The 27,322-nt window shown below is 39.2% G+C and overlaps 1 protein-coding gene across 7 annotated transcripts in view; it reads right to left on the reverse strand.

Moving 5' to 3' along the window:
* The window catches only part of Ddr2 (discoidin domain receptor tyrosine kinase 2), a 147,127-nt gene that overhangs the window by 31,560 nt on the left and 88,245 nt on the right, over positions 1 to 27,322 (reverse strand). For all 7 annotated transcript variants that reach the window (XM_005340954.4, XM_078027129.1, XM_040287327.2 and 4 more), the window contains 2 exons: positions 20,911 to 21,013; positions 1,342 to 1,444 (listed from right to left, as the gene is read on the reverse strand). In XM_005340954.4, the coding sequence (XP_005341011.2) occupies positions 1,342 to 1,444; positions 20,911 to 20,992 (185 nt within the window). In that variant the 5' untranslated portion in view covers positions 20,993 to 21,013. The remainder of the gene's footprint in view (positions 1 to 1,341; positions 1,445 to 20,910; positions 21,014 to 27,322) is intronic.

Below are 27,322 nucleotides of genomic sequence, written 5' to 3' on the forward strand. Positions count from 1 at the left end.
ATCTGGGTTCTTCCCACCAGTCTGATTGCCCCCAACCATTCTTATTTAGGCTCAATATTCTTTCTTTGAAGCATCATGGAACCCAGGAAAGTCACCATCAGGGAGTTTAAGGCCTTCAGAGTATTTTCACATTCCCTCTCAATTTAGAAGATCCAAGGAAAATGAAACAATTTCTATCCCCTGTTACCCTATGGAATCATTTCACCATCCCCTTCTCCTACTTTTTTTTTTTTTTTTTTTTTTTTTTTAGACACAGCCTAATAAAATTAGCCACTCCTGGCTTGGATATCAAATTATGGGAGTGGAGAGGGAGGAACAGTAAAATCTCCAGTGTGGGCTATGCAGTGCAGTGGAATTTTAACCAGCAGGATGGGCATGGCCACCCAGCAAAAACCATGGAAATCCACAGCGAGGGTGAGGAATAAGAGCATGTTAAGGGAATTGTAAATGATCTGGTTTCACTTTTATTATCTCCAGGCTGAGTTACCACTAAGCAAAATTGTGAAATCAGTATAAAGTTTACACTGGGAACCTTTTACCATTTTCTCTCTTTCCTGGAATGCTCCCTTTTCTCGCAGATGTTACCCGCTCAATTTTTGTCCCCTCTAACCCCACTAACCCTCATCTTTCACCCACCAAGATAAATATTATGGGGGAGGTTTACCTTTCCTTTTGGGCCATTCCATTTTAATAAAAATCAATACCTTACCCTCAAGAATTCGATTCCAAGAGGAGGAATAGGTCCTGACCCACAGAGAACTTTTTGATTTGGGAGTTTATTGATTTATAGGACTCCTAAAACTTTGCCAGAAGAAACCTACCACACCCTGTTTATGAATGAAGATGGTCCTTCGGTGTGGGATTTCCTTGATAGCAGAAAAGGACTTGTTGGAGGCAACAAAGTCTGATTAAGTCCTTGATTGTTTATCGAGTAATTGGTATTTCACAGACACGATCTGAGAAGGAGGCCTTTTCACTCTCAATGTCCTATATAATCTGCATTTTCCCACATCTGCTACTTTGGCCTCTCTCCTGCAGCAGCTCTCAGTGAGAAGGCCAGATAAGCAAACTGAACACATATCAATCAACCCATCCACTGGATGCGGTGTGGCTCCGGAGCCTCTGTGGTTGGAATGAGGTCGCCAGACCAGCACATTAGCCAAGACCTGAATTCTGTCCTTAAAAACATGCAGAGTAGGACAGACCCACTTGGTGCCTTTCTTCTATTCTCACCGCCTCTCCCCAGCATCACCAATCTTCCCCAGCTGTTTGAGTCAGGACTGTGTGTCCGGGAAATTTGAACTACCCAGAGTTCAATCTTCTCGATACAGCCATCCTCACCTTCCATATTTGGCAGCGGTGGACTCTGACCACTGACTGGAAGCTGTGATGTCCTCATCAGGAATGTGGCCTCCTGACATGCCCAGAGGATACCTGCATATAGCTGGACCAAGAGAAACCAAAGAAGAGTTGAGAGGACATGTTTTTATTTTTATTTCAAAAGCCCCTCAGAAAGACTGCAACTGATTATTAACAGGGAATTAAGAGAAACTGAAGTCTCCTAAATTCCTCCATGACCCCAGTTTGACCATCCTGACTCTACCAGAATTTTCTTCCTAGCCCTGAATCTAAATGCCACTTTTGTTTCCGACATTTGATCCTTAGCCAAACTTATCTTTTAGTTCAAACTCTGTTAAGTGATGTAATATGATATAATGCATTGGTTTATCCCTTTATTTAGTAATAGATGTGCACTTCTAATCAATTTCCCAATTGTAGTGCTCTTTCACTACTTATGAAACCACCAGGTACCCTGCAATCCATAACATTCTTTTTTGTCCAGGTAGCCAATTGCATGAAACATGAAGAAAACCTACAAACTCTTCTAAAAAGGGATTGAATGAGTATTTTTGGCCCCCATTAGCATCATGTCTGTCCCCTAGCTAAGACCAATAACCTCTGGGAATGGACATCTACTTTAACCCAAGCTAGAGTAACAGACACCAGATTTACTCTCCTGTATGAAAGAAACAGAAGGGGCCAACTATATGGGAAACTGGCCTTCAGATCATGAACATCAGGGAACAATGAATAGCAATCTCAGAGAGATGGGAAAACAAAGATAAGCCCTGGAATTGAGCCAACTTACTGCCCCGAGAGTATTCAGCTACAATATAATGAGTGCAGAGTCAGAAAGAGCCTACAGAATTCATTAATTCATTCAACAATTTGTCAAACACTGTGGGGGTACAGCAATGAACAAAACAAAGTGTGTTTTGTCGTAAAGTATACATCCTAGTGTAGGAAGACATTCAATAAGCAAATAAATATCTGAGAGAATATAGCAAGGGCAATGGAAAGGGAACAGACGCTCATTCCGCAAAGAGTCAAGGAAGTCCTCCTGGACATGATGACTTTGAGCAGAGCTTGGAGTGAAGGAAAACAGATGAGCTCAGTGACTCTCAGAGTTGGGGATGTTTAATGCAAAGGGAACAAAAAGTACCAAGGTGTGGTTGAGGAAAAAGCATGCTGGTTAAGGTGGCTTAAGGTATAGTGAGGAGGCCATTTCACCCCAAGTTGATATGCTACCTAACATTATTATACTACCATTCTCCTTTTGCAATGCAATGAACTAAAGCAAACATATTTAAAGAAGGATAATAATGATTCCAATATATGTCTCCTTCCTCTATTTTCTGGCATTTTTTAATCTCTGATATAACATTAGATACACCCTGCTTCATAATTTAATTATTTGTATGAAAGTCCTTTCCCCCTATAGATGGCAATTTTTTTCTTGGTGGGAGGACTATATCATACTTATTTTTATTCCTCAGTGCACACATAGGGAAAAAATATATACTTAAATATATTTATTGAAAAATAGGTAAGCCTTAGAAATAGAGATAGGAGAGGAATAAGAATAAAATTGAGCAAAATACAGACTTCTTTCAAACCTCACTGCCCCCTGAGTTTCTTCCCTTTCATCCAACTTAATTATTCTAATGACTCAAGACAAAACTCTTGAGTCCATTCTTGACGTCTTTCATATCCCATACCTAGTCCATCAACTAGATGGACAAAAAGTTCTGATGACCACATTAGAAGTATTTCCATATCCCATCTACTCCTTCCCACATTTATTTTACTGAGCCAGTTCACAGTTCACTCTGAGCCAATTCCCAATCTTCTATCACCAGGAATAGTATAATTATCTCATGACCAGTTTCCCTTTGTCCACTTCTCCTCGTGTATCTTAAAATGTAAGTCAGATCATGAAACTCTTCTGTTCAAAGTCCTCGAGTAACTGCATATCTCACTCATAATAAAATTTAAATTCCTTGTATGGTTCCCAGGGCCCTGTATAACCTGTCCCCTTGGCTGTCTTTGACCTTGTCCCCACCCCACTCATACCATATTCCCCATAGTTACACTGGCCTTGATATTCCTCCATCACAATAGTATGTTTCTTCTTTGGAAATCTGCATTTACCGTTTAAAGTATTTAATTCAGGGACACGCAACTCTTCATGGGGGTCAAGGAAGAGAAGTAGAATACCATATTTCCTGTTTGTACACATGTTAACATCTGGTTACTTACAAGCAAATAGAAGAGAGACAGAGATCCCACAGATACTCTACTCTTTGGTGTCAGAGGAGTGTCAATTCCCTTTCTAAAGACTCCCTGCTCTCCTTATCATGAATGCATTTCACTTATTAGAATTGTGATACTTAATTATGCCTCTTAATTTAATTGGTAGTTATTTTTTTTCTTTTTAGAGGAAAAAATATAGTAATAATATATCTTAGTAGCTTATTGAATTTGATGAAATACAATAAAAGCAACATCCATTTAGAAGCATTTAAAAATGTGAGAAATTATAAGCATTTTCTCATTCAATATTTTATGTTTCCCATGAATTCTACATTCTACAGGCAAGAGGTTAACTAAACAAGACTATTCATTGAGTAAATACTAAGCCATCTTGGAATCTGCCTCTAAGGCCTCTGATCTACCAAGCTATGCAACCTCTGAAAATCACAACTTCAAATCCATTTCTGGCTCCAGCACTTAACCAGAGGGGACTTGAACCTAGACAAGTTACATGCCGGCTTTTTGTCTCAATTTCCTCAACTAGAAAGCAAAGGGGCTGGATTAGACTTGCTGTAAGGCAGTGGTTCCTGAAAACCAGTCCATGGAACAATTGCTTTAGCATTGCCTAGAGAGGTTTCAGAACACACATTTGTGAATCCCTCCTAGAGACTTAGCTTTGGAATATCTGAAGCTGAGTCCAGAAACCTGCATGTTTATAAAACTATGCAGTTTTTCTGTTGTATTCTCAGGTTTGGGAACCACTGCTCCCAGGTTCTATCCTGTCTGGATACATAATGATTCTCTGGAGCCAGATAATCTAACCTCCACAGTTCCCTTGGGTTTCCATTCCTGGCCATCATGAAACTTCAGACTCTGAGCCTCTACTTCTAAGGACATATGAAGTAAACCAGAAATGTGGAAGAAGGCTTGCACAGGCTGAGTTATGATATTATTGCAAATAACTCTACCAAGGCACTGCTCACCCTTTGGAATAGCAATCCAGAAGTTTAAACAGAGCAACTGCTGCTGCAGCTGCCTCTGTGACATATTTCAGTTGGATTCTATTTCCTAAGATCCTTTCCTCATTAAACCCATCCAGGAAATTTCCATTTAATAGATGAGGAAAATAAAGTAAGAGATATTTGAAATATGTGTAATCGAGAGAAAGAATGAAAAATAGTAGAGAGACAGAGTGATACTACATAGGATACTCTGCTACTGGTGTCAGAGGAGTGCCAATTCTTTCCCAGAAAGCTATCTGACCTCCTTATCAATGTTTTCATTATCTTATGGTTTGAGCTGTGATTCTCAAAGGGCAGCATCAGCATTCCCTGGGAACTTACTAGATATGCAAATTATCAGTCCCCATCCTAATCTGAGTCAGAAACTTAAACTCAGGTGAACCAACAATTGTGTTTAAACCACACCTACAGGTTACTCTAATGCACACTGGATTTTAAGACTTAAGCCAGAGAATGAGCCAAACAAGTTGGTGCACACCTGCAATCTTAGCAACTAAGGTAGCTAAGGTGGAAGAATCACACAAGTCCAATGCCAGCCTCAGCAACTTAATGAAATTCTGTCTCAAAATTAAAAAAAAAAAAAAGAAAGAAAGAGAAAGGATTGGGGTTTTAGCTCAAATGGTAAAGGTAAAGTACCCCTGGATTCAATCCCTAGTATGAGGGGTGGGAGTGGGGGGAGCAGGGAATTAAATGAGGCTTCAGTTCTCCACATAAAGAAATATTAAGTGCATTACTGTCCCCCCCTGACTCATTCCCTCATGGAAGAGTTTAAATCAACTGTGCATAAACAGCAGAATAATAGTGACATTGATAAAGGACTCTTCCAGAGATAGCACAGATGGCCCCAAACCTCTGCTTGAAGACCGATATAGAACATGCAGAAAAATCATTCAGGAATGATAGGTCATACCAGGAGGCAATCAAAGGATGAGAAGTTGCTATGATTTGGTCTTCCCAAACTTGTGTGTTGGAAACTTAATTCCCAAATTCATTCGTTAGTGGTATTTGAAGGTGAGGCCTTTGGGAAATGGTTAAGATTTTATAGATCATGAGGATGGGATCCCCATGATGAAATTAGTGACTTTTATAAGAGGAGGAAGAGAGACCTGAGTGTGCTTGCCCTGTCTCACCATATGATGCCCTCTGCCATGTCATGATGTAACAAGAAGGCCCTCCCCAGATGCCAATTCCATGCTCTTAGACCTCCCAGCCTTTAGAGCTGTAAGAAACAAATTTCTTTTCTTATAAGTTACCACTCGATGGTGTTCAGAGATAGCAACAGAAAACAGACTAAATCAAAAATAAACTGGTCCTTTGAGAATCATCCAGACCATCAAGAGGTACAGAAAATTCTACTTTCTGCAAATTTCTTGAGATCAGCTACATCTTGCCTTCTCTTCCAACAACTCACAGCTGGACTTCCTAGCTCTTTATCCTGCTTTTGTTCTCTTGTTCCTTCTCATATCACCCAAGTGAATTTCCTAAAATTTATTCTGACATCTTAACAGTTCTCCACAATTCTTAAGAAAATATGGCCCATGAGATCTGCAGAGTCAGGACCCAGTCTACTTTGTGGCCTCACCTTGAACGTTTCCCCTCTACATACCAGTACACTGGCCTTATTTGAATTCTTTAAATGTATAAAATACTTAAAGCCTCAGGGTCTCTTTATGTATGATACTCCCTTTAGTAGGGACATTCTTCCTTTCTACTCTACCTGCTTACTCCAACACATCCTCCAGCTCTCTGCCTATCAATCCCTCAGGGAATTCCCCCCAAATGCTCAGCTAACTTAGGAACCTCTAGTACATGCCCTTGTACACACTGTTTTCCCTTGATACCTATTTTCACACTCCTCGTATAAATAGTTATTTTATTTAATTTTGGTCTTTCAACTAAATAGTATGCATTAGGAGGACAGGAATATCTACTGCATTCCCATTATCTCATAAGGTGTCTGAAATTAATGAGTGTTCAATAAATATCTGTTGAAAAACGAATGAGTTTTCCGTTGTTCATTTTTACAGGAATTAAAAACAAAGTCCTATAAATTTAGTCAAGGTTACCCCTAACTCATGATGTTTAATCAGGCAGCAAATGTATGAGTCTTCCTTATAAGTCTGAGTCATCAGAAAACTTATTGCATAAGAAAACTTTATGTTGGTGTATCTAGTTAACAAATGTATTTATTTAATGATTGTTCACATATTTATTTAGTCAGTAAGCTTTTATTATATATTAGGTACTATTCAAAATATAAAGTAGTGAACAAGATACATGAAATGACTGATCTATTCTGGTATGGGAGACAAACAAAATAGATTTTTCAATAATCGAGGAGACACACACCTCAACTGTCTATTTGACATAGCTATTACTAGCAATTAGAGCTGAGAAACAAATTTCTTATACATTACCAATCTATGGTATTCAGAGATAGCAACAGAAAACAGACTAAATCAGAAATAAACTGATCCTTTGAGAATCATCCATTGGCAATTCTGAGTCTTCACTAATGTCTGGACTCTCCTCCACAGAGTTTACCCAAAATAGACATTTTCAATGGGAAAACCACACTGGTACTGCTGAGACATGCCACGTTGGTTGTCTGAAGGAGTGATAGGCAGAGAGCTGGAGGTTGTGTTGGACCAGTACTATATTTCAGGTAGTCTGACAAAGTTACTAAAACATGGTGTCAGGATAAAAGTGATGGGAGGGACTTATAAGAAATCCCCTTCATCGTCGATTTTCATGTTTTACTTATGCTTGAGTAGCTCCTTACTGGAATTATAAGCAATGTTGAGCACAGTAACTGTGTCAGATTATTCCATTTCCCCCTGAGCACTTCCCAACACACAGTACTAATTAGATGCTCAACATACATTTGGCAAATAGGTAACTTCAAAAGAGAGAGAGAGAGAGAGAGATGGGTAGATGAATGGAAGGATGAATGAATGGAGAATCCAACTCTAATGGCCGGTGCTATATCTGATTCATTTCTCTGCCCAGAATCGCCCCAGAACATAGTCATCTGAAGTGTTCAGCACATGTTAAGAAGCAGCCTATTCAGCTGCACTCTCCCAAATCAGAGTCAATACATCATAGGGGGCACTGTCTTTTTCCAATTCACAACCACCTCCAGTGAGTAATGAGCAGAAGGGCTTTCTTTCAGGAGCTTTGGGGGCATTTGCATGGGAGCAAAAGAGCTCTGGCAAAAAATACGACTCAGTGGTTACTGGATAACTACCTACCAAGGTGAACTGAGGCGGGATCCCCAGGCTTTGGTTAGAAGAGACACAGATGACTGGAGAAATGGAGACTGGCAGGAATCTTGCTCTATGCTTTGATGAGGATTCCCAGCTCAATGCTAAGAGTAAGCCTCTGGGCCACAAGTGCTACAGCTGTCTTCCTTTATTGGTAGGCAATATGTTCTAAGACCCCCAGTGGACATCTGAAACCACAGGTAGTAGCAAACCCTATACATAGTTTTCTTTTTTTCTATACATACATACCTATGGTAAAGTTTAATTTATAAATTAGGCACAGCAAGTGATAAAAAGCAACAATTAATATTAAAATGAAATAATTATAACAATATTCTCTAATAAAAGTTCTGTGAATGTGGTCTCTTTCTCTCTCTCTCTCTCTCTCTCTCTCTCTCTCTCTCTCTCTCTCTAAATATCTTACTGTATTAAACTTATCCTTCCTGTGTGATATGAGATGACACCATTGCATACATAATGAGATGAAGTGAGGCCAATTTCACAGGCACTAGGAGGGGCAGAGTGGCAGGGCATGCGATTTCATGACGCTAATCACAATTTTAAACTTATGAATTGTTTATACCTGAAATTTTCCGTTTAATATTTTCAGCCTGCGGTTGACCACAGGTAACTGAAACCACTGAAAGCAAAACCCCAGAGAAGGAGGACTGCTGTATAGACCATTTGGACAGTGGGAGTTAGGCTGGAGGTCTAAAAGTTGGGATCAAAGGAATGTACAGATGAAGACAGGGAATTCAGAAATAAGAACCAGTGAAGCAGCAATAGTCATATCAGAAAACAGGCAGAGTTCCTTGATGAATCAGTATTCCCAGGGGCCTCCCAGAAAGGGCACAGGAAAATGGACGAGCTGATCTTGGATGGCCTTTATCATCCTACTGAGTCTTTGGAACCAGGCGAAACCTTTTCCCAGGACAACCAACGTGGCATGTCTCAGCAGTACCAGTGTGGTTTTCCCATTGAAAATGTCTATTTTGGGTAAACTCGGTGGAAGAGAGTCCAGACACTAGTGAAGACTCAGAATTGCCAAGCTGGCCGGAGTCCTCAATGTCAGGTCCCCTCTCTTTCACCTGAACCCCCATCTTGTTCATCAGATCCCACCAACCTCTCCTCTTTCTATTATGAAATGTAAAAGAAGCATGAAAAATGGGAATTGTAGCCAAAAAAAAAAAAAAGTACCTCCTGATTTTGCCTGCTGAGTTGTCTTCGTGGTTTTCTGATGCTTCTGCTACCCACCAATCTCCTGACAGAGAAGCCAATTGACTTTTCCAGTTTCCCAGAGTGGAAAAGTACCAGCACCAGCTGCAGCAGGCCTGGCTGAAAGCTTCATCCATCCTAAGCTCCGGTAGGGCCTGGCCAGCAGTCTAAGGAGAAGCAGCTGCCACCAGTCCTCAGCTTCCCAAGAATTATTTTTCATACTATCCTGCCAAGGTTGAAAGGCTGAAAGGGCTTCTTGTTCCATGATGTTTACCATCTCACTACTAGCTGCAGGCCACAGGCTCCCTGTCAATGCGTGTCCTATATACAGCTTCCAGGAAAACACAGCCTAAACATAGAGATCTGGTCCCTAGCCTTCTCTGGGCACACATAGCTGACTGAGGGGCAGGTACTGAGGTCATCTGGGGGCCCAAGCAAGTTGATGGCTTAATTTGCAATCACAAAGCTTTAGGGGTTTTTGTTTGTTTGTTTATTTGTTTGTGTTTTTTTTGGACTGGGGATTGAACTCAGGGACACTCAACCACTGAGCCACATCCCCAGCACTATTTTGGATTTTATTTAGAGACAGGGTCTCACTGAGTTGCTCAGTGTCTTGCTTTTGCTGAGGCTGACTTTGAACTCGCTGTCCTCCTGCCTCAGCCCCCCAAGGTGCTGGGATTACAGGAAAGTGCCACCATGCCCTGCTTGGAATCACAAAACTTTAGATCCAGGAAGGAAAATTAAGATTCCAACCTCTCCAATGGCTCTATACTAAATATCAGAATTTCTGAGACCCAGAAACATGAACTTACTTGCTCAAGGACACACAGATGACCCGTGTAACCAGCACTGAAATACAGATCTCCTGATGCCTGGTTCTTTTTCCTTCTTCAACCCCAGACTACCAAGATCAACTTCTTCTAATTCCAGAAAGGAACCCAGTAGAAGCTGTCTCCTGGGACCCTGCTCCCTGCAAACTCCACATAACCAACGACCTCAGACTGATTCAGTGGGTAGATAAATTCCTAATGGGATCCTGCAAGAGTCCAGTAAAGATTTTTTTAGGCTCCATTCTTCAATCTACAGGCCATACAGTGGGTCTGTTTCACCCATTTCCAAGTTGAAATTCCCATTAGAAATCGTTCTTTAGCATTTCAATATTCCTTTAATCCCAAAATACCTCCAGAAACAAATACTATAGCGCTCCAGGAGTAAAGGCCTCAAACTGCAGTGGACTTCAAGGTACTGAGGTAGAGATCAGAGAAGACATTTTCTTCCTGGTTAAGTGGGTTAGTGAAAACTTCACAGTAAAATAGTATGACCTTTTGCCCAACAAGGAGGTAAGTCAAAGAGAAAATGGGTAGTCATGAAGGCTATGAATTGAGAGGAAAAGTGGGCATGGTTTAGAATCATGATAGGTCTGTGCTTAAAACTTGATTCAGCTACTTCCAAATTCTGGGACCCTGAAATTAGTTACTAAACCTCTGGGAACTTCAATATCCTCTTCAATAATCCTGATAAGTAGAGTTGTTAGAGAGCTTTTATATCATATACACAAAGAACTTAACACATTTTTTTAAAAAATAGAACTTAACACATTTTATGGGATAGAATAGAACTTAATAAATAATACCTAGAAGGAGCAAGAAAGGGGGTTATTTGTGTTAAATATTACACTCATTCTTTCTTCAGCAATTCAGAAGTTTTCTAACCTTGGAAAAGTTACTTAAGCTTATACTTTCAGTCGAATCATGATAATAGTACTTGTTCATAGGACTGCTGTAAGAAATATATGAGCTAATATGCGTCAAGAAATTAGAGCAGTGTAATATTTAATAAAGCCTAGTTATTATTAATTTTTAATTTATTCTTAATCTGATTCATGCAGATAAAAGATTTGAGCCAGCTTCCTAAGTTGCATAAGGTAAAATGATATGAATAAATAAATGAAGAATATGGGTTAAGAGGGAAAAGAATAGGAAAAGTAAAATAATCTAGAGCTAGGTTAGTATTCAGAATATATTACATTTAAGCCTACATTCTTGGCTGTTTAAATTTGGCTGTGAGCTTCCTAGAAGTCAATTTAAAAATCGAAACACAATTAGTTAACATAAATCACAATGAAAACAAAGTGAAAGTTAACTTTTTATTTCTGTTTTTAGGTGGGTTAGAGTAGGTTGCCATGCTCTCCCAAGAGTAACTGAAAAAAAAATAGGTAAAATTCATAGATGATCTACACTGTTGAAGCAATAGGAATGGAGAGACTAAGATTTCAGAGAAGGGAGAATATCCGAAAGGTGAGAGAATTTCCGCAGCTACTTGCAGCCATTTGCCAATTGGGGGTAGAAGCAAGAGATTGATTCTGGGCATGGCACTTACTAATAAAGAATTGCTACAAGAAAGAATTAGCAGAGGAGAGCTGGGATTCATCAAGCATGCAACACTTTTCTCACTCAGCACATGTGCCAAATGTTTGGGCTGTGTGGATCAGGAATGTAAAACCCTAAGGAGAAACCCCTCTGAAAAATCAAGCTGAGTTTTTAGTCTGACATAATAAAGATATCTTAAAAACTTGCCAGGAAGAGAAAACACAGAGTTTTTTGAAAAGCTCAGAATGACCAAGAATTCAGGCTTACCAACTACCCAGAGCAAAGATGTTTTGCTCTGCCAAGAATGGGCAGATCCAGTTGTTGGCCAATGTAGTTGGGTTCATATCCTCTTTAAAAAGCCAAAAATCCAAGTACATTCTCCCATAAAAGACCACCCCAGCTTCACAGGGAAGTGGGCCAAGCAAGTTTTTCACCTACAGGCTGGGTGCTTCAGTAGCTATAAATAAAGAATAAAGTACATAAATATGCCCAAATATATATGAATTTAAGGAATTCTCTTGGCATTTCAAGGGGGAAAATCAGATTAAATCTTTTGGGTGCACAGTCCATATTCAAGAGGTAAGAGCTAACAATGAAGTATACCTTCTATATACAAGCATTGTTAACTGAAGAAATGTTTCATCCTCGTGAAAGACATTCAGAATTAGTTTTATGGAATCAAGAAACATACCAATAACCAAAGATATGTCATTCTATCATTATTAATTTTTTGGTACACTTATCTAGCAATAATAGATTTTCTTATCTTTCTTATTGAGCAAGTTCTTTAATAAGAAAATCTATTAATGAGACAGGGACAAAGGACAGGTAGTCAACCTAGATAGTAAATGATCAAATGACTGGGTCAGAAAGATGAGGACTGATTTTCAAAGAAAAGGAAATGGGTGGCTAACACCTCCATCTCTTCCAGGCTCAACTGGTTGTTAAAACTTGGCTGGGGGGGGGGGGGCAGGGGAGTCACACTTTCCCACACTGTAGCCCTAGGGCTGCTCTTTCCTAACTCTGGAAAACTTAGACAGGATATAAGGGGGAGGTAGGAAGGGGGAGAGAGGAAATCTGAGATCTATAAAAGGGCAAGACACACCCTCTCCTGTGGGCACGCAGCTCTGGGCCCTGACTTCTCTCTGGAGACGTCTGCTATCTCTGCTCTGTCTCTTTCTTAAATAAAACTTGCTTTCTATGTTTGCCTCAGCATTTCTCAGGTGTTTAATCTTCAATACCAGAGGAACGAGGACCCCATCCTGATTTCCAAGACCAGTATCATTATCAAATAGGTATGGTGTTGCACCACCACCAACACCACCAATCCCAGCAACTTGGAGGAGCTAAGGCAGAAGGACTGCAAGTTTGAGATGAGTGTTGGCAACTTAGTGAGACCCTGACTCAGAATTTAAGGAAAAAAAAAATTAAAAGGGCTAGATATGTGGCTCAGAGGTAGAGCACTCTGAGTTCAATTCCCAGTACCACACACACATAAAAAAAAAAACCTTAAAGTCTAACCTATTAAAATCCAACAAGTAAATTTAAAGTATAGTTTTCCCAAAAGTTTTCCCGCTGCTCTCCACAGCCAGTGCTCCTCCCATGACAGAATGAATAATTTCTCAAGTTAGCAATGCTAAGTTAACATAGACAGTATGCTTCATTATTACTATCCTCACTGAAAGTTACAACATTTGGAAGATGATATCTGAATTCCTATCTTCACATGCCAAGAGTAAGAGACCTACACAAAATATAAGCACATTTTCCTTTATGTATAACCATCAAAATCTATTGTCTATAGTCTAAAGCAGGGAGAACTTAGGTATTTAGGAATAGGCACAGAGACTTCACCCTCCCCTGCAGCCAGAGTTGCTCTTCACCTACAAGGGGATGGGCTCTCCCAGGCCCCAGACATCACAAGAGTGGACCTTGGTGCTGCACATTGATAGTTACAGCTCAGGGACCTCAAGCTCATCACTCTCCTGATTTACTGACTTCACTTAGTATCCCTATAAGGGATATCATTCCTAAGACTTCTTTTTCAGCTTCCCAAGATCAAGTCTCACATAGCATGATTTTCTTCCTCTTCCTCCTCCTCCTCTTCTTTCTCCTTTCTTCTTCTTTTTGCAGAAAAAAAAAAAGAGTTCCTAGACTTCTTTGCTTCTCTCCCTCTCCTCATTCTCAAAAATTTACTAATTGCCTCTAAAAACCAGGCACTATCATAGGTAGCACCGTGATAGGTAGTGGTCATGGGTGCACAACAGATCATCACCACAGCAAAAAGATAAAAGCCAAGGTCATAAACATCTCTGAATCAGGGATGAAGGAAAGTTGCATATTTTTAACAACTCATCACCTCACACTTAAGCATAAAAAAAAAATCTCAAAAAAGATTTTGACTATCTTAACTTTTGTTTTACTTTACTATATATGTATCCAAACCACCAAAACTTCTAGGAGACCTCTCTTGCTACATGCATGGTCTTCTGAGACTTGCTAGCTAAAACCAAGAGTTAAGTCAACAATCACACTATGGTCCCAATGGGTTAGGGGAACCACTGTAATGGATATTCTCAGCCTGAACTCAGGGCCCTATATCCCCTTGGAGTTAGGATAGCCAGAGTCCAAGGCTATTGGAAATCTTCATTCCCCACAGGCACCTGGAATCTCTTTTGTAGACCACAGGGGACCATAATGATTACCAGTGACTCTCTCTTTCCTCCCCCCTGCTATCATCTGTTTGGAAGGAACTGTTGTTTTGGGGTGTTTGGGTTATTTTAATTTCTCTCTTTTCCCAAAGTAACAAAATACATCTCAATATATGCATATAACTTTCCAAAACCCTTTCACATCCATTTTTCACATTCACTATTGTCTCATTCACATCCTCCCCCATCCCATAATCCTACAAAGTACAGAAAGTGGAGCTATTATTTCCATTTTGTAAGTGAGTACTATGGTTTAGGTTTGGTTTATCCCTGTGGGGATCCATGTGTTGGGAGTTCAATGTGTGAATAGGGAAACTGATGGAATCTTTAAGAGGTGGGGCCAAGCAGGAAGACCCTAGGTCTTTGAGAACCCTGCCCTGAGAAAGAAATCAAATAATTTTCTCATAAACCCAATCATAGTTGGTTGTTATAAAAGCCTGAACCTAGCCCCAACTGCTCTCTGCTTTCCTGGTCAATTGCTCCTTCACATGCCATCCAACATGATGTGACGCAATGGAGAGGCCACTCACTAGAACTGAACCAAGGCAGGCTCCGTGCCCTTGAAACTCCAAGACCGTGAGTAAAACAAACTTTTTTTCTTTATAAAGTTAGCCTATTTCAGGTATTTCATTATAGCAGCAAATAGCTGATAAATACAGTAAGGTATGGGGATTTACCTAAAATCATAAAGCTAGGTAGTGACAGAGCTGAAACTAGCATCTAGACCTCTTGATTTCTATCATCATGGTCTAATCACCATACCATGTGGTCATGACATCCTGCTGACAGCACACACTGTCCACACTGTCACAGTGTGACTCCAATGGTTGAAGAACCTTGAAGTGAGAAAACAATATGGATGGAGGGCTCATGGAAACTTCCTGCCTATCTAAACCTAGTTCTGCTTCCAGGATGTATTGAAATATAATAGCAAAAGATATCTGCATGCTGGGGAGGAGGACAGGACATAGTATTTTGTTAGCACTGAGACAAGGCCTTTGATCATAAAGTATTTGGCACACACTGAGAATTCCAAAATTCCAAAATTAGGTGTCTCCTATTTTTGATGCCACCCCAAATCCACCTTTTTTTTTTTAAAGAGAGAGAGAGAGAGAGAAAGAAAATTTTTTTTTAATATTTATTTTTTAGTTCTTGGGGACACAACATCTTTGTTGGTATGTGGTGCTAAGGATCGAACCCGGGCCACACGCATGCCAGGTGAGCGCCGCTACCACTTGAGCCACATCCCCAGCCCCCAAATCCACCTTTACTCTCATGATTCCTCATTGACAATCATCCCTATCCTCTTTGTTTTCCTTTTGTGCCCATGAGCCTTTTCTTAAACGCAAATGATTTCCCTTACTCTTTCACCTGCTCTGGCAAATTTCTTCAACTCTAACTCACTGTCATAACTTAGTATTTTAACTATCAGGAAATTCAGCCTATTTGGATAGCACATGAACATAAATAAATCGTGTATCTTGATTCTATAGTATTCAAAGCCCTAGAGTTCTTCCAGCTATTAGAAAAGTTATTGGGCCAGACGCATGGCGCACACCTGTAATCCCAGCAGCTCAGGAGGCTGAAACAGGAGGATCACGAGTTCAAAGCCAGCCTCAGCAATGGTGAGGTGCAAAGCAATTAGTGAGACCGTGGCTCTAAACAAAATACAAAATAGGGCTGGGGATATGGCTCAGTGGCTGAGTGCCCCTAAGTTCAATCCTCGGTACTCACCTTCCCCCACCCACCGCCAAAAACAAAAAAGAAAAGTTATTGGTAAGCAGAAATGTGAAAAAGCAGTGATATGTGGCCCTAATTGCTCCAGTGCTTGGTCTCCATGGTAAACCAAAGACACTGACTGGCTCCTTATCTGTTTCTGCCAACATTGTTGGTCCTCTTGTAGACTATTAGCCTTTCCACATCAAAGCCTTGAGAAAACCTGAACTCAGAAGATTATAGTGAAAACCAAGAGGTCCAATAGGGACTTCAGTTGGTATGAATAGTGTGGTAACCTTCCAGCAATCTCACAATCAGGCTTCTGGCCCCTGCCCCTAATGACTGAAGAAAAGTGGAGCTCTGTCCTTTCTTGCACTAATTACAACTTACTGTCTACCTTTTATAAGCCAGGAATCTAGGCCTCAGAGTATTAAATGGAAGGGCACAAGCAAAGTTTTAAAGTATAAACAGGGAATTCAGCTGACTACTTTGGATGGAAAGATGTGTTTATTCACAAACGCACTTTCATCCTAAAGTGGTGAGACACAAGTATGAAATATCTGCTCTAGAGGATAGGAATGGAGTTTTAAAGTATAGTGTAAATAATTAATTTGGAATATAGAAGACTTTAGAATAGTGGAAAGACTATTAAAATCCACTATCTTCAAAACACAATATAGAATTAAGGAAAAGGAAGAAGAATCAGTGTTTATTAATCACACTCATGTGTTTAATGCTACATTAGGTACTTTACATATACTCTTTTAGACTTCATAACAACCTTTAAGGTGACTAGGGATAGATGATAGTGATAGAGTGAGGTTCAGAAAAACTAAAGATTTGTCCAAGCTTACCCATGTAGTAGGTAGCAGAGTCGAGATCCAAAGTTAGGTCTGGTAGTATTTCCAAACATGCTTCTTGCCTTCACTTTATCTCTATGAATCTCACTTTCCTCATTTGTATAAGATTAGGTTAAATCAAATCTGATCATTCTAAGCTTTTTCTGGGACTGATCACAGAATCCTTTGGATATTCAATAATACTTAGAGATTTCTTTAGAAAATTGATTTTGCCTCCAAATGTTACATTTAGGATACAAGTTCACAGGCCCAATATCCCTACACAGCTGACTCAGGACTTTGAGTTTCCTCTACACTGACATTCTGTGAGACTCAACATCCACAGGAGCCAATACAGTACAGAGGTCAAGATCTGGATGAATCCAAATTCTGTCTCTTTGCTTCCTCTTTAGACTTGAGCAAGTTACCTAATGTTCATGGAACTCAATTTCTCCTCTGTAAAACTGGAATAATAATATTACCTAATCACAGGATTATTATTAAGATTAAATTTATTTACATCCTTTACAATGGCACCAGGAATATATTAAATGTTTATTGAATATCAGTTGGGGCTTTCCTTTGAATTTTGCATTCTCTTTTTCCCTATTTGGCATAGCTAAGGGATCTCAAGGAGGCAGCTGAGTTTCTGTTTCCCCAGAGTAAGATCCTTTTACTGGCAGGAAGAGCACCAGAGGCCACCATCAGGCCAAACTCCACAAACAAACATGCAAACAAGAAAGAGCCCATCTGAGCAGTGTCTAGCATTGCTCACTTAAAAGAAATTGAAGCAATGGATAATTAAACATTGCCTTCTTATTTCCCTACCAGGCCCCTGCTCAAACCATCACACACAAACACACACACCCCTCAAGCCTGAAACCAGTTCCACATTCTTATTAACAAATGAAACCATTTAAGTCCTCAGCACATCTCCAGGGACATAAATGATGAGAACTGAGAGAAACAAGAATGATTCTCCAATTTGGAAATGTGCAAAGATTACATAATATGAGGGGGTAGGGATAAAGAGTCAACTTGGTGCAAAAGGGTACACGAGTATCCCCAGTGCTTTGGTTTCTTTGCAAGGCTGAGTTGTTCCTGAAGGATTTCTAGCTCCAATGTTCCTGAGCACAATAATAAGACTCAAGTTTCTGATATGAACTCTATATTCTTCTGTTAGACTTACTCTATTTTTTTTTATCTCAGATTGTCCCTCAATCTTCATTACCTATCACTTCCTAAATGTACATTGAAAATTGCAGAAAGGAAACCATGAGGTTGCAGTAATGTATAGGATTTTTCAGAGAAAAAAAAATAGTTTATTTGTTCAAATCACTCCTTTAGGGGCCTGGTAGTGTGATGAAATGAACCTGGGACTGGAAGATAGGTAGCCTGGGTCCTTGCCCCCACATTAGCATTAGATAATTGTGCAATCATGAACAAATCACTCATCTGCTCTGACTCCCATTTTCCCCATCTGTAAAATGAGAAAGAGAAACTTAGATGTCTCTAAGGTTCACTATGATATGAGTGGTCTAGGGTTCTAGTTGCCCATATGCTAAAAACTCACTGGAGTGTGGAACTGAGACTAGAACAAACAGCACAGTGGTGAACATGCTTGATGTGCAATTTGCAGCCAGGAGAACAGCTCGGCCTCTTCAGTTCTCAAACCCTGACTATCTTTACCACTCTTTTCACACTCTTTTCAATTTAGAAACATTTTGGACACAGGATATGTGGGATGGGGAACACCACCGACTCCCACCCCAATCTTTGAACTGGTAGCAAGTTGCCTGGTTTTTTTTGGTGGGGGTGGGGGGGAGGCAGGGAGTGTGGTGTGAAATCGGCGTCCCAGCACTACCCTACTCTGGCTCTGTGCCCTGGGTCCTAAATGTGAATGTCTGGCTTCCCTATTGGGGAGAAAGGGTGTTTCTTCCTTTCCCAAGCACAAGCAGGTGTCACAGGCCAAGTTGGGAGATGAAGGCCAGCTGTCTCTGTGCTCTTTACACAAAGCAGCTCTCTACTTGGCTGGCTGGGTCCCTGCAACTTCGGAGTCCTGGGCTTGATTTTTAAGATAATCAAATACTTCTCCTCATTCTCCTGCCTCGAAGAACATAAGGACCAGGAGGTCCCTTTAGCCATTGACACCCCCTGGAGGGAGGAAGTCCTTGTTAGCTAGACAAATAACTTCTGATGGCCCAGTATATTCTTGTACCTGGTTGTCGAGACTGAAGGCTCTCCTTTCCTGTAGATTTTCCCTTAGTCCATGATCAAGTCCAGCATCCCAGGCCCAAGTTGGAATTGAAGGGAAAGTTGGCCCAAGGATGATGCCATTAAATAGGGAAGCAGCCCCTCTGGGTCTTTCACTCATCGTCCTCCACCAGGCAGCCCCACCGATACCTCTCACACACGTAGAATTTCCACGTGAGGAGAGGCAAGCAAGCATTTTCACAAACGTACCCTTATGCTATGCAAGGGACGAAATGAAAGTGCCCTCAAGAATTTAATACAGCTACACAGAACATACGAGTTCTACATACTATATGGCATGGTAAATGGGTTAAAACACTTTGGAAAACTCTTTGGCATTATGCAAGATCACATGCTACATACGACTCAGAAATTCCACTTCTAGATAGAAACCCAAGAAAACTGAGTGTATATCTCTACCACAAATTCTATTAAAAAATCATGTTAGGAGCTTTATTCATAATGAGCCTAAATTATAAATATCCAAATTCCCATCCACAATACACTGGCTAAATGAATTATTCAAAGAAATATTATACAACAATGAGAATGAGCAGTCCCACAAAAGCATGCAAAAATAGGATGAATATCGTAAACAAAATGTTGAGTAAAAGAAGCCAGACATAGTGTATTTACGCATCATATGATTCCATTTATCTAAAGTTCAAAACAGGTAAAACTAATCTATGTTGCTAGAAAGCAGGATAAGGTTAACCTTTGGGTCAAAATTGAGGGAAGAAAAGACTAGAAAAGAGGATGAAGAAGGTCTTGAATCTGCTGATAAAGTTCTGTTTCTTGATCTGGGTACTATTTAGTTGAGTGTGTTTGGCATGTGAAATTTACCCAATTGAACACTTAAGATACATATACCTTTCTGTTTATGTTTGTGGAAGAATGAAAATAAATGACTCCAATTCTTCACCTACCCCAGAGATCAGTTCTTCACCCAGGACATATTTTGTGCTTTCCTAGTCTGACTCTAGGCATGACCATGTGACTTATTTTGGCCGATGAAGTCTCAACAAAAGTGTTTTAAGCAGTGGCTTGAAAAACTTCTTGCTCATTCCTGCTTGTTATTTTTGTTGTGCAATTTCCACGAAAAGATCTAGGCTAATATTCTGCAAGATAAAGCAGATCCCAGCCAAGATGCTCCTACTCATTAGCCAAAGCCATCCTAAATGAGCCTAAACCAGCCAGATGACTTCTAGATGTGCATATGAACCATGAAAGAGTAAGAAAAGAGTATTCCAACCAAGCCCAGCATAAACCATCAAACTATAAGTTCATGAGCAAAATAAGTGCTTATTTTAAGACACTGAACTATAGATCTATAGATGGGTTGTTAAGAAGCACTATTGTATAATAGACATATGACACAAATAAATACTTCAGGTCAAAGTTTAAAAATATGTGTAAAACATAATACAGACACACAAATGAATCTTATCTTAAAAGATTCCTCATACATATCTATTTTGAGGATGATCACATCCTGTAAGAAAGAGACCCTTCCCGAGATCCTGCAGATCCAATGTTCTAGAAGCATAGAAGGACATCTAAGTAAAATCTAAGCCAGAGACAAACTGAAACAACAGATAAACCAACCTGCACAAGTTCCCCAGGGCATCTAAAAATTATCTTCTTCTGTTTTTTCTAGAAGATGCAGAAGCAAATGTTTGCCTTTTCCACCTCCCATTTTTCAGAAATGCATGTGCTACACCCTACTCTATATATCAACACTGTTTCATAGCATTCAACATGTGATATTATGGTAAGAGAAAGAGTATTATATTCTGTTTCTTATTGGTCCACGTTTCACCATACAGTCACTTTTTGACTCCCTTGGCAGGACTTTCCCAAGATGAACATTAATGGACTTGACCATTCAACTGGTATTCTAGCATATAGCTGGGCAGTGGTTGTGTTACCTGGATTAACCTGAGCTTTTGCAGAACTCAAGATAGGCAGCAGCAGGAGCAGCACCAAAGGCATTCTGGGAACCAAGATCATCTCAGAAGGTGGTGTTGGGTTCTGCAGTAAAGAAACAGAAAAATGAGGGAACATAATTAGTGAACATAAGGGAAAAATGAGTGAACATAATTATCACAGCTAATTTTGTGTTCTTGCAGTGTCTATTTCTATATTTAGAACTTCAAATTATAGACTTATGAGTTGAATCCAACTAATCATCCAGTAATCACTTAATATAAAAATTTTCAAACTCCAAATGATCATACACTTTCAGAATTAAAATTGGCAAAACTATGGTCAGGTGATAACATTTTACTAAGATAAGGGCAAACAATAAAATAAAACATATTTCTGGGGTTGTCAACTCATGTTTTCATAATTTCAATGTTGATTCCAATATTAAACAAGGAGAAACATTCAATAATTTTCATGTGTTTGCCTTTCAAAATGTGTAAGTTCCTGATTCATTAGCTCAGAAGTGTTAACTGGGATTGTATTTTTCTAGTTTCCTCAGAATGACCATGTGATAATGGATTAGATATGGAGATACCAGTACAAACTCAGGTTTAAAGAGATACAGATAGTTACATATGGAAATATTTATAGGTATTTGTGTATACACAAGTTAATGTGTAACTATTATTATCTGCTCTATCGGCTGAGAGGAATTAAACTAAATGACATCCTAGGAATGAGTATCCAGGAAACAACAAAAGCAAATCTAGTGCTTAAATCTTGGTTTCTGATACCATTATCCAATAAAAGGAATTAGTGTTCCTTAGAAAAATGGCTGATCCTAGAACTAGGACAGGAATTAGTCAAGATAACCTGGAGTATCTCTTATCTCTTAGTGCCAGAAATTGAGAAAGTATACACACACACAAAAAAAAAATGATTAAAGTATATCAAAAAGTCAGAAGCCAAATGAAAGATTTCCCAATAGTCCAGTTGGAATAAAAATAAATATCCATGAGTTAATGGTGATGTAAATAAATGATTAAATAAGCAAATGTGGGAGAATTTGCATTTCCCATGAAAAAGAATTCCAAATAATTTATATAGTTAATCTACATTTAAGGAGTGGAGCATAGCTATGTCCTCCCCTTTGAATGTAAGCTGCAGATGGTTACTTTCTTCCAAAGGGCGCAGGGTGGAAAAAAGAATAACTTTTCAGTGTATAAATCTAACAAACATTACTTCAAGCCAGGTGTTCAGAGTCAATATCAACAATGGTGAGTCATATTGGTAGTATGTGTTCTTGACATGATATGACAAGAATGGCACTTGACTCTGTGTTCTTCCTCCCTAGAGACCATTACCACAGTCTATGCATGAGAAAAACATTAGACAAATCCCAAATGAGGGATATTCTACAAAATTCCTGATGAGTAATCCTCAAAACTGTCAAGATCATCAAAAGCAAGAAAGTCTGAGAAACTTTTACAGCTAAGGGAGCCTGAGGAGACAAGATTAAATGTAATGTAATGCAATATGTGATATCCTGGATGGAATCCCAGAACAGAGAAAAGACATTAGGAAAAACTGAGGAATTGGAATAAGTTATGGACATTAGTTAACAATAAAGTGTCCACATCAAATCACTCATTTTGACAAATGGACTATACTAATATAAGATGTTAATGATGGAGAAAGCTGAATGTGGGGTATACAGGAATTCTGTGTCCTATCTTTACAATGATTCTATAAATATATAACTGTTCTCAAATAAAATGCTTATTTTTTAAAAAAAATTATCCCCTAAGTAACATTGATATTCAATCATACATTGGATTCACTGTTAGAAATCGAAGGCGCAATAAAATTGTAAAAGTTTCAGAAATCCCTTTGAACTGAACTGATTAGGGAAGATTTCATGGAGAAATCAGTAACTGAAGGACAGGCTGGATTATAATGGGGATTAAGTAAAAAAAAGAAAATGGAATAGATAAGGATAAGGTATGTTTTCAGCCTACAGAATTTTTCTATGATGATTTCTAGACAATAGAATGATGACTCACCAAAGTAGTAAATTAAAAACAAATTTAAAAAGTCAGATATTCAAATGATTTTGTCTGAAAACAATGGTGCCAAAGCAAATGGAACTCAGAAGATAAATGTGGCCCTGTTATGAGGCAGGGAATAAGTGGTCCACAGACCATAAAGACTAATAAACTGGGTTTCAATTTATTATTTTGGATGTAATAAATAGGTGATTCAGTGTGCCTTGCCACTTCCAACAGCAGGAATGCTATTTCCATAAATGTGTCCCCAAATATGCTCAGAAAAGAAAATATATAGGCAGGTCTAGTATACATTGATCTGGGTTATAATCTAGCACTAGCTCAGGACCATGATATACGATGTTCTTCCATAAAGTCCTAAGCTCATATAAGTAATCTTTTAGTTAGTGCTGAGTCTCAGAACTGCCTTGTCTAACCATACTCTTTTGTAGAAGAGTCCTACAATTCTCTACAATTCAGTAAATTAAAACATTAAAAAAAAAGGTATCAGGGAAGAATGGAGAGAGATTGATCAATGGGTACAAAGTTACAGGTAGACAGAAGCAAGAAGATCTAGTGTGCTATTGCACATTGGCTGATAGGCTACAATAATGTACTGTACATTTCAATAAGCTAGAAAAAAAGAATTTTGAAGTTTTTCCCCATAAAGAAATGGCAAATGTTTAAGGACATAGAAAAGTTGTCCTATTAAAATGTACAATTTTCATGATTTTTTTTCTGTGTCAGTTTAATATAAATGAAAAAAAAATATTTTAAAATGTGAAAAAAAGAAAGGTATGTATATGTGTAGCAAAGAAAAGAAAATTGAGAAATGTGATAGAGAGTGATTAAGAGCTATTCCAAGGTGGCCAACAAAGGTCTCTTTTACATAAATGATCTCTATAAATAATTTTAAGAGCCACCAGGAAATGGGCCAAATAAACAAAAAAAATTTTACCAAAGGAGACAATATAATGCAGTAAATACCTAAAAGTGTTCAATCTCCCTAGCAGTCAGAAAAACAACCATTAAAGCATGAATTAAATACCAGTCTTGACCATCAGATTGGCAGTTTCAAGTATAATATCTCACATTATTGATAATTGTCAATAATGTGGGGAAGTGCATACTTCCATGTTCTGCCATTGGGTATATAGACAATAATTTAAATAAAATGCATAAACATATGATCTATACACACTATTTATTATTGCTTAAACTAGAAAGAGACCCTGTGTACACAATGAGGCATGTGCAAAGAAGTGTTTTGTCACTTTTTTAAATAACAAAAATGGGGGAAATGCCTATTAATAATAGAATGCTATAAACTATGATATATTCCCACTGTGAAATACTATGGAATAGTGAAAAAGAATGGATTAGAGCTGTATGTGGTTTCATGGTTTGACATCCATGACATGTTTTAGGTGAACAAGCAGAATGCAAATTTTATGAAAATACTTTTATGTATTTTTATGAATACACACACACAATTATATGTACTTAGAAGATGTGAAAATTAAACACCATGCTGAAAGCAATGGTTCCCTCAGAAATGTAGTTGGGAAATGAACTGCAGCATTTGGCACCAGAGATGGTGAATGGTAATCAGAAGAGATCAGTCTTATTTGTAATGTTTTGATTTTTAACAAGGAAAATGCGATTCTTGTTCAGTATCATTTATATCAGTTTTTCTGACAAAAAAAAGAAAGAATTATTCTTGGGAGCAGGCTATCAGAATCTCAAGAGTGCTTTCCAAACAACTCTGTATATTGCAGAGTTGAAGGAGATATTGTGGTGGGGGAACATACACCTTAAGTCATTTGTAGTGTGGAGAGGTATGTATTAATTAATACATCTAGCATGTGGATAGATTGAAAACATAAAGCAGTTGAGATGACTGATTATGTTTTCTATTTTAGAATGCTTTGTATTTATTAGGTAAATTAAACTGCATTATGTCATTGAGCCTCAATTACTAATCCCCTTTTACAAAGTAGGAAAGTAAAATCACTTCATGGACAAGGGAGGCAGTTTTGCTTGGTCTGGCTGCTGCTTCCTATTCATTGTGCTGTCTATAGTTAGCCTCTTCACTATAGAAAAGCCAGACAATGAGTTATTTAAAATCGGGCATCTAGCTTATCTCTATATCAAAATGAGATTAATTTTTATTTGCCTGGGTCATAAAGCTAGAAAGAGGCCTGGTTAGCATTGATTCTCAGTTCCTCTGGCCCCTGAGGTCAGTTTTTCTACTTCCACAAAATTTCCAAGGTGGCTCAGAGAGAATATGTACTTTGTAGTAAAGAACTCCCTTTCCTCTTCCATCAAAACCCTCTTCCTTTGCCAAGCTGGATGAACACTCCAAATTGACTCCAAAGAAAGCCATGGCCCAGGACCTCCCATAAACTTTACAAGAGCTGATGGAAGATGGTTGACTCTTCACGTTGGGACTGCCCACGCCAGAATCTGGACAGACCATGGGTCAAAGCTGTCAGAACACAAGGAAGTAAAATGGAAGATCAGGCAAAAAAAGTGTGGCAGCCACACCTGGAATTTAGCAGCTCTCCAGGAATGAAAGAAACAACCAAACAAACAAAATGCCTGTGAGATTCAACTTCTCACAAATTATCTCTGAACTTGGAAGAACTTCCAAAAGCCTCTCTTGGAAATACAATCAGGGTTTTTTTGAACAAAATGGCAGAATAGAGAAGATCACTTTCCTGGTTGTTCTTTGGAATGAAACTAAGAAAGCAGTCAGGCAGCTTCTCAGCAAGGTGAGAGGGAGACATTTATTGGGAATAAATTCTGGACACTCAAAGAAGATCTGGGACTCGGGAAGTTGCATACAGCCAAAAGAAGAAGGAAGAGGAGGAGGAGGAGGAGGAGAAGAGGAAGAGGAAGAGGAAGAAGAAGAGGAGGAGGAGGAGGAGGAGGAGGAGGAGGAGGAGGAGGAGAAATCCTTAGCACCACTGCTACTGGTGGCAGTATCTGCTAGTGCAATCCTCCCTGACACACACAAGAAAATAGTGGAGAGATAAGTCGATTAAAAAAAAATAAGGGGGCTGGGGATGTGGCTCAAGCAGTAGAGCGCTCGCCTGGCATGCATGCGGCCGGGGTTTGATCCTCAGCACCACATACCAACAAAGATGTTGTGTCCGCCAAGAACTAAAAAATAAATATTAAAATTCTCTCTAAAAAAATAAATAAATAAGATTTTTTGGAGACCTGAAACATGTCTGGGTACAGAGAGATCAGAGATCAAATACTCTGCCCCACTAACCTGAAAGGTGTGCTGCACAATATCCTTGTGCAGGAAAGCAGCCACATCTTTCCTGGCTCCTAGGGAGAACAGAGGAAGGAACCATTTGCAGGTGCAATGCAGGAACCAACAGTTGGGGGGACTCATTCGTGGACATTGAGCTTGGCCTGAAAATCAGGCCTGGCAAACCCACACCTTACAGCATAGAGGTTGCGTAAGTGACCAGGAGAAAATCCAGTATGGAGAGGGTTTTACCCAGGGCAATACAGGTAGGGAAACCTACCATGCTTCTCCCCACCCACTCAAGTCCACCCATTTGAAAGATCAGCTGGGACAGATGTGCCTGGCCGGGAATTCTAAAGGAGGGTAGGGATTGATTGAGTTTAGAGACTGAACCCGAGAGACCAGAAAACGCATGAGTGACTGAGGAGTGCAAGGATTGGCACCTCCACCACAGAGTGAAACCCAGGGGAGATTCCCAGGGGTCAGTCTCCCAGTACCAACCAGAAAATGCTGGGCCTGGGAGGTGTGATGATTTAAAAGGTTCAGACCAATTGCCATTCAACAGAGAACCCAGAGCCTACTTATGCTAAAACCCTGCCTCCAGAATCCCCGACTACAGGATTTCCTCTCACACCCCAGCAACCCCACCTTACACAGCTGAGAAGGGAAGCCAAGAATCTTTTGATGTCCAACACAAACCATTCTTGAAGTTTTCACTAAGATCACTTTTTTTTTCTTTTTACTTTTCTCTGTTCAACTGTGACCTGAATGACACATGGACACTTATAAATATTCATGCTTCCTTTTACCCATTTCTAGCATTTTCTGAAGACAGTTTTTTTTTCTTGGATCATCATTTTAAGGACTAGGATGTTTGATTAGTATGTTTCGGGTTTTGTTCATGTATTCTTTGATTTATATTTATATTTTTTAATTTTTATTTTATCAGTTTCCCTTGATTCTCTTTTTTTAATTAATTTATTTTTATGTGGTGCTGAGGATCAAACCCCAGGCCTCACACACGCTAAACAAGCACTCTACCATTGAGCTACACCCAGACCATCTTCCTTTAATTTTAAGACTTTTATTTTCTCTCCTCCTCCCTCA

The sequence above is a fragment of the Ictidomys tridecemlineatus genome, chromosome 11 (assembly GCF_052094955.1).
Source record: "Ictidomys tridecemlineatus isolate mIctTri1 chromosome 11, mIctTri1.hap1, whole genome shotgun sequence".
Taxonomy (NCBI): domain Eukaryota; kingdom Metazoa; phylum Chordata; class Mammalia; order Rodentia; family Sciuridae; genus Ictidomys; species Ictidomys tridecemlineatus.